This window comes from Tauraco erythrolophus, chromosome 6 (assembly GCF_009769465.1).
Source record: "Tauraco erythrolophus isolate bTauEry1 chromosome 6, bTauEry1.pri, whole genome shotgun sequence".
Taxonomy (NCBI): Eukaryota; Metazoa; Chordata; class Aves; order Musophagiformes; family Musophagidae; genus Tauraco; species Tauraco erythrolophus.
The window spans coordinates 6,307,155-6,315,588 of NC_141470.1; the positions used below are offsets into that span (position 1 = coordinate 6,307,155).

Below are 8,434 nucleotides of genomic sequence, written 5' to 3' on the forward strand. Positions count from 1 at the left end.
TTTCCTATTGAGGAGTTATTTACTGTTTTCAGTGGAACACTTGTCCGACCTCAGCCGGGAAGCACGGGCAGCCTGGCCATTTAAGATCAAACCAGAAAGACACCAGTTCTGTTTCAGAGGACTACACAACCTCTCGACACAAACCATCAAGCTAACGCGGGTGTAAAGCACCAAGCCTAGAGAACAGAAAACTGTGACTGGAAATGACTCTATGTGACTATTTGTACATACTGGCTCTTTTTACATTTTCTTTTCATATTATATTGCAATACAAGCTAGCATTACACTCCCATTCTATGCCAAAAGACCGGAGTTTGTACACATTCAAGCCATACGGGGCACGATAAACCAGAGATCACCACGGATTTCTGAGAAGCCCACTGCCATACCTTTAAGCACCAAACCCAGTGATGTATCCAAAACTGCTCCGGAAGTTAAGCATTACTTTGAACTCCAATTTCATCCAGCTCCAAACCAGTCCCTTCTCACAGCACCCTTTTCACCAATCCCCCAGGAAAACACATGCCATACCTCATAAGCAGATGCAATCCTCCTCCGCCGCTGCTCAAAAGGTGTTCGGCATTTAACACTATCCTTTCCCGGCAGCCCGGAGCACACGGACTAACCAGCTCCAGGAAAAAAAAAAAAGAGAAGGACCCTCAAATATTCTCCAAATTAGCAAGGAACCAACATGTTAAAAAAAAACATGCCAAGGCTTCCCAGCAGCACAGAGCTTCCTGCCCAAGGGACGCCCGCTCCCTTGGACGTGCCTCCCGGGATGGCACGGAACAGGTGATTCACACCCCACAACCCCAGCGTGCATTTACGGGCCACGTGCCGATTGTGCAACTGGCACCAGTTTAAAAGGACGTGGCACAGCCCTCAAAGGCGGCAGGACAGCAGGGACTGAAAAAAATTCACTTAAACCAGACTGTGGTCTTGTTCCTGCATTTATGTACGTAACTAACACAAAACCAACATGTATTTTGGTAACAGGAAAAGGTTACAGAAAATATAATGCAGAGCCTTTCAGTTAATGCCAGGTTTTATTGTTTCCGGTTTTGAAACCATTATCCAAGAGGCGACTGAAATAAATCTGGAAACACCACCTGAACACCCACAGAAAATCAACTCCTTTTCCAACGCATCGAGCGTCCTGTAATCCACCAAAAACGCAGTTGTCAGCATGTCCTCGTTTGGATAAACACTTCCAGCAACTCGCCTGCCAGCAGGATGATGTCCGGCCCCATCCAGCCCTGCGGGGGCGCGCAGGGAAGCGCAGGGTCAGTGCTGGGGGGTCCCACACACTCCATTCACGCTCTATTTCGGGGGCCACAGCCATCAGCTTGGAATTCACTGAGCTCTCCCGTTTCCCAGGAAGCAAGAGGCTCTGTATCCCAGCGTGTCCCTTTTCGCATGTTCAAAAAATAAACCAGAAATCCACAGCCAAACGGAACGAGGCAAAACGTGAAGCGGCTGCAGTGGGCAGAAAAACGAACGGCGTACAGAAGTACTGGTCCGGGTGGAGTCAGGATGAACTGAACTGCACAAAGAGGGATTTTTTCCATCTCCATGTACATCCATATGTTTAGAATAACGCAGCAAGAGGCAGAGAGCACAGCTGAGAACATCCCCAGCGAGGTAAGCACGACGGGGATTGCGCAGCAAGGCTTATGTTCTCCCAGCCCGGAGTCTGCGGCCACGGAAAGAGCTGAGCTAAGCGGCCCGGGCATCTTCCCTGGGAATGACACAGGGGCTTGGGCAGCACACCAGGAGCAAAGGGGCTACAGACTACAGCCAGTCTGAGAAAGCGGTGCCTAAAATACGTGCACACAAAACCATGAAAGGCTGCAGCTCACAAACAAGTGCAGGTTTATTAAGTTCAGTTCTAACTTCCCTTTTTGACCCTAATTCGCTCTTCTGTCACATGGAGAAACTGTAGGTTTTTCAAGGAAATTACTATCAGAGTTTTTATTTTCCAAACAAAGTACATGACAAACGTGACCTAAGGAAATTAATTTTTAAGTGTCTCTTTTCTGGGGGGATTGGGAGCAATGCTCTGGCAGAGTGGGTGCTCCATGACCTCATCCAACTTCCAGCACAAACTAAACTCCGTGGAAGCACAGGGACCACACCCTTACGATGCATCGCTTTGTGTAAGTGCTCTTGTTTATCAGAAATGACGCAATAACTCCATTAAAAACAAGAATAAGCATTGAGAGCACCACGCAAAGCATTTCCCTGTTAATCTTTTTGCCAGTTCTCTAAGGGATTCCAAGGAACAGCCAGTACAGCTTGCCCCTCTGGTTTAAAAAGTTACATTAATAGCTACTGTTAGAGAAACGATCCGTCAACAAAACCAACTAGTCCCATCTTGGCCTATCACCAACTTTTTCACACAGAAATATTTCTTTTCTGTATTCCAAATAATGGTCAAGTCGTAACAGCATTTCTGAAAGAGACTTTTAAAAAAGATGAACGGACGTCAAAGCTCTCTGTCCTCCACACACCTGACACGCTGGGAATTCTACAAAAACATGACAAATAGGCAGTACGATAACTCTATCGCTTCAACAGCAGCACAGCGTTTAAGTTATTGTGAAGAATTCGACAACAAAACCCAATAATTTAAAACTGACCAATATTTTGACATTCAAAACCAAAACTGTAGCTAGCAGGGAAACAATCCTGTTCGGATACAGAGAGGTTTCTGAAACCTCCAACAAAAACCCAACCTTGGTGATGATCTTGACCACACATCCAGGATCAGAGACACGAAACCAGACGTTTGTGCCGCACAGGGGCCAAGCGAGCGCTCGGGCCCCACGTTTCCAGAAGAGGCTCACTGCCCATCGGTGGCACTGGGGCTCTCATCCTCCTGGGCCACAAGAAACCAGTAGCCGAACCAAACCCGGTGCTGGGTCCGTGTCGCTACCCGAGAGCTCCGGGCACCAACATCTGCCACGTGGTTTGAAGCTGTCGGCTGCGTTTTAAAACCTGTTTAAACTCTTCCAAGATAATAAAAAAGTACCTATTCTTAGAGCAGCAACAAGTCTTCGGCACATCTAGAAAGGTACATGGGGCTGATTAAGTTTCCATCTGTACTTGCGACGCTCCAAAATAGCAACGGCCGTTTCCCCGCCGTGAGCTGGTGCCTCATGAAACGGCCGCTCGGTCAGCGCAGTGACACCTACCTCCACGGAGAAACACAGCGCGGGGTTAAAACATAAAACTCCAGCAAATCAGTCATTTTCCTTCGAAGGAGGAGAGAGAAAAGACAAAGTTCCCATTCCTTGGCTCTACAGAGTTCACAAGCTAATCAAAGTTCCCAAAGCGATCTATGTAAAACATTAAACATTTTTATAGGTTTAAACTTACTGGAATCTTTCTTCCAGGTTCCAGTTTAGAACAGCTCACCCAGCCAGCACGACCTTGCATCACGGATCACACCCAGACATGCAGGTCGTTGGGAAACCAGCACTGAACTGGGATGGGAGGAGGGTGCCCTCACACCAGATGTAACTGCATACGAGCACCGAGTCCATTTTTCGGGCCGACCATTTGTTTTGCAAGCTGCTGCAGAGCCCAAGCCCTCTGGCTCCGAGGAGCTGGCGCTCCAATGGTGGCACGGCAGCGAGTGTCCGCAGGGAGCAATGCCACCCCAGCTCCCAGACGTGCTCCATGGGCACACGGGACATGCTGTGACCAGGAACGTGATTTCCCCCGGGTGGAACCGATCCGACACGGTCCCAGCACGCCAATCCCGTCCCACCACGTCTCCTCCCCATTCTCCTTAGGACTTCTGGAGCGTGCTCACAGAAAAGAAATGATGCAGAGCATTAAGGCCAGGCCTAAAGCCCAGGTGGGGTGTCACACTCTCGCAAGGTCTCTGCGTAATGACATTTCTTCCGCACTTCCAGCTTCCCCAAGGGAGCTGTGCAAGCCCTTCCTTTTGGGAAAGGGTAACGACGTCCTAACAACGCAGTTCCCAGGAGACAGCTGGGGGGATGCTGCCCACCCTCACCAGAGGGCACAGCAAAAAGCTCCTGCCCATTTGCAGATCTTCTGGCTCCCGGAATCTCCTTGGGATAAACCATCACCTCTTCCTCCCGACGGCCTTTCAGAACACCTCCAGTTTTTAGAGATAAGAACAACGTGCAAGGAAGGGCTAAGTAATACCTTGTCTGGAACATCGATCCGGTATTTCCAAAGCGTATCCTCAGCTCCAAAGGGATGTGCCCGTGCTGCCCATCAGGACAGATTTCTCACAACGCCAAATAACCCCAGAGAAACACCCAGGCAGAGGTACCTACAGGCTACCTTCTCCTTAGCTGCAATTTCCATGCTTTTTGCACCAAACAGGCTGAATTAATTCCTACGACAGCTGTATTAGCACAGAGAGTCTTCTACCTACCATTGTCCTCTTTTTTCTTCTTTTTTCTTTTCTTTTTTAAACTTCCTGAGCTCCACAGATAGCTGCTGCCACACTATGACACTAGTAACTAACATCGTACCCACACGATGGCAATATAGATTTAGTGAGAGACAAAAAACCGTCAATAACCAACAGAGGACATTAAAGCTAATTAAACTCAAATTAAAGTAAGGCTTAATAAAAGCAATTAACCCATAAAGTCACAACATAATGTGATGGTAAAGATGTATCTGGCACCTCCCAACATCTTCAGATCAACACTGGAAGCCTTCCTGGAAGATACACTTTGGTTAAATACAAGCTGTAAGATATATAAAAAATCAGGGGTAACACAGAAATTTTAGGAGCAACTCATACATAACATCCAACCAGATGGTCCCAAACTGGTAATCCAAGACCAAGCTAAGCTGGCACGAAAAGGCTTCACCTTCTGCTGCCTTTCACTGGCTACTAGGAGGGGGAGGAAGGTTTTCTCTCAAAAAAAGTTGCGGCACACCTCTCCATTTATCACACAGTGGAGACAGATCAATCACACTGTCTCACTGAGCTCTTCTGCTCCCCCACAGAACGACACCCAGCTCCAAGCATCTTTAGGCATCTGTCCCGGTTACTGCTCACAGGTACCAAACCCCAGCGCCTGTTGGATTCACCTTTCCCACACAGAACAAAGTTCCAGTAGCAAGAAACCTGGAAGACCCATCAACACTCACTCTTCCGCGGGTTACTGAAACAAACCCACAGGGATGTGGTAGAAAGCTCTGTGTGGGGATGTTTAAAAAACAACAAAAAAAACCCCACAAAACAAACAAACCCAGTGGTTTTTCCATGCAAGCTCAGTGAAAATATCTGACCTACTGTGCCTCACGCTGTACGAAAAATAAAAGTCAGAAGCCTCAGGCACAAAGAGGTCCTTTGTCTGCATTCAGAAAGTAGATTCTGTGAGCAGATGGGCAAGAAGCAAACAAAGGTGCTGGCAGCACCACGGCCCGTGCTGCCGAGCACCGCGGCGTGCCAGGCAGGCCTGAGCGCGCCCAGCGCCCTGCGGGCACCGACGGGTGCGCTGAAATTAGCTCAGGGATACAAGATACAGAGACCCACGATCTGCTTCAAAAAGCCTCTTCCCGTTTCCCTTCCTGACATTTCCCAACGACAAGAAGAGTGTCAAGGGCCTGACTGGGCAGGCTCCCACAGTATTTTCCGCTCTCCAGTTAAGACTGACTAAGACCAGAAGTATTACACAGCACGTAATTTGCTTCTCAAAGTTTTTGGAAGATTTTAAAAGAGCAGGCACAAAGCCAGGAAGTGCCACCTTCTCCAAGGATGGCAGCATTTAACAGTAAGATGACCTCTGCGGATCGAACTCCTTCCAGCGTTAGTTCTGACTGTGTGAGCCCCAAATTCTTCAATTTTTCCAAACCAAGCAGGCCATGTAGGGAACATTACCCCCAGCTTCAGAACTCCAAGGAGAAAAGGTACTTTCCCTACTTTTCCCCAGAGGCAAAGACAGAGGGCACGTACTCTCTTAAATTTCCCTTTTCTGTGACCACCTCCATAGCACACACCACAAGAGGAGCACCGAGGGTCACAGGGGAAAAAAACATTCCTTGGTCTGATCGTTATCCTCAGCGGCTGTAAGAACAGCCGTTACCGAAGGATCCGCCGACACACTCAACGCTGTCATGCACAGGTCACAAGTAACAACAGGAAAAACCTTGAAACTTTCCCCAGCACGTAAACTCCCGGCTGTCAGCGCAAGCGACACACTGGGAAAAAGTAAATCGAGAAGTTCCGGAATGATTCCCCAACACACTTGTTGCACTGCCCTCCTGGAAGGGACGAGCCAGGGGAAGCTCCTTGAAAAAAAAAAAGTGCCATATTCGAATTTTCAAAAGAATAATTCCCACGGACAGCAGGCACAGCCTTTATTTTGAGCCGATGATCCCGTGCGGGTGGCAGATTGCAGCTGGGCTGGCACCCCACACCCCAAAAAAGGGGCCACAAGGTGAGATGATACACCACCACCAGCATTTGGTGGGTTTAAGGCATCGCAAAACCCCTGGCAAGAGCCAACCTTAACAAGGAAGTAAGAAAACGACGGGTTTACCCATTTTCCATTTAGGAGACAGCACCTCTCGCAGACCTCGGTGGGACTCGGCTACTCAACCGCTCGCCCAGCCTCCACGTGCCAACGCCAGCGTGCTCTCCCAGGAAGCTCCTCCTGCCCTCAAGACAACGGCGTCCCTCGGCTACACTGATGCGTGCCGGCCCTCCGCAGAGCCCACCCTGCAATCCCGCAGCATCTCAGCGTTCCTTCCAGTTCGTACTGGCAGAAATATCACCTAGAACCAGGCCAATGCCCCCCGCTCCCCTGCTAGCCCAGACTGGCAGGGCGAGAGCCAAGTGCCCTCCTCCTTCTACTCCTGAATGCCAAACTCCGGCCAAATCAGAACGCCCTCAGCTCGTGTTCCAAATGAGGGACGTCAGTGCCAGCTCGGCTTCCCTCATCCCAAAGGACGCGCACCCAACTATGGATGGACACACACATGCGCTGAGGTGGTTTTCCGGAACAGCTCCAGCCAGGACGGGATTCAGAAGTGCTTTCCTAAGCACAAACACATCCCTTCCTGCAAGGGCTGAACTTCATAAGGACTGATTTGCCCCATCTGGCCCAAGACAAGATAGCCGTGGCTTTCTGCACTGGTTTTCCAACGGAGCATGCCACAAAATCTTACAAAATACCTGCCCAGCAGGACTTTGGCTTTCCGGCAGGATTCCAGGGAACACCATGGACAGAAAAGGCCTGTTTCTACCGAGGGAGGGGGAAGAAACAGCCGGAGATCCGATAAGCAGTGCCAACAGAACACGCAGGATCAGGCACTCGGCAGCCCACCGGCTGCGGGCAAACCTGGCGTGCCAGAGAACACCGCCCAGGTGCCCAGCCGGTGAGACGAGCCGTCCTGGTTAGCGGTGAGGTACCACTGGCTGCATCCAGGACGGAGAGAAGCGGAGCCACTGCCGACACTCCGCTCTAAGCCACTGTTAATTCCCAAGAAACAACAATTAACAGCCCCACACCACCAGGAAAAACATCTTCAAGGAGGCGCAGCCTACGGATTCTCCGCTTTAGCGCCGGTATCCGCTGCAGTGAAGCGAGGGCAACGTAAATCGCGGAGAACGCCCAGAAACTCCTCATTTTCGGGCCCGGCAGCCCCCGGCCCGGCAGCCCCTCTCCCCCGCGGCCCGGCCCCGCCGCGCTGCCCGCACGGCCAAGCGGCGCGTCTCGCCCGCGGCGACGGAGCAACTCCAGGCGGCCGCCGCCGGGACGGAGCCCCGCAGAGCGAGCGGAGCCGCCCGGGAGCGGGAGCCCCAGCCCGGTGCGAGGCCTGCTCGCCACCGAGCGCCGGTGGGACCGCGTAGCGCAGCGCGGCGGGAGGAAGGGGCCCGGCCGGGCGGCGGCTCTCACCAGAAGAAGGTGTTGGTGCCGTCGTCGTACACCTCGGACTCGGTGCTGCGGCGCGGGCCGGGGCCGTCCCGCTCGGTGCCGGGCGGCGGGGGCCGCTCTGCCGCCGCGGCGGCGGCGGGGAGGGGAGCGGCGGCGGCGCCGCCGTTGGGCTGCGGGGGCGGCTGCTCCTCCAGGGCGGCCTTGCCCAGGGCCCCGCCGGGGCCCCGCCGCTCGCCGCGCCTCATGGCGGCACCGGCGGCGTAACGGCGGAGCGGCGGGGAGAGGAGGGCGGGGCGGGGCGGGGCGCGCCCCCGACGCGACCTTACGTAGGCGCGGCGTGCGCGCCTCGCGCGGCCGGCGCAAGCGCAGAGCGCTCCCGGGGGCGGGGCGGGGCGAGGCGGGGCGTCTCCCGTTGCCGCGGCAACCGCCGCGCTCCCCCCCCCCCCCCCCCGCGCCGCCGCCCGCCCCGGCTCCCCCCCGCCGCCCCGGCGGGAGCCCCGCCGCCAGCCGTAGCCCCCTCCGCCGTGCCGGAGCCGTGGCTTCCTCCATGGCCTCCT

At 53.1% G+C, this 8,434-nt stretch overlaps 1 protein-coding gene across 2 annotated transcripts in view; it reads right to left on the bottom strand.

Annotated features, from left to right (window-relative positions):
- Positions 1-8,122, bottom strand: part of PTDSS2 (phosphatidylserine synthase 2) — a 40,187-nt gene extending 32,065 nt beyond the window's left edge. Inside the window, exons 1-2 of one of the 2 annotated variants that reach the window (XM_086613644.1) lie at positions 8,030-8,122; positions 7,899-7,969 (exon numbers count right to left, since the gene is read on the bottom strand). In XM_086613644.1, coding sequence (XP_086469770.1) covers positions 7,899-7,969; positions 8,030-8,122 — 164 coding nt within the window. Of the gene's footprint in view, positions 1-7,898 lie in introns of both variants that reach the window. The other variant, XM_086613643.1, reaches the window with a different exon arrangement.
- Between the last annotated feature and the right edge of the window lie 312 nt (positions 8,123-8,434).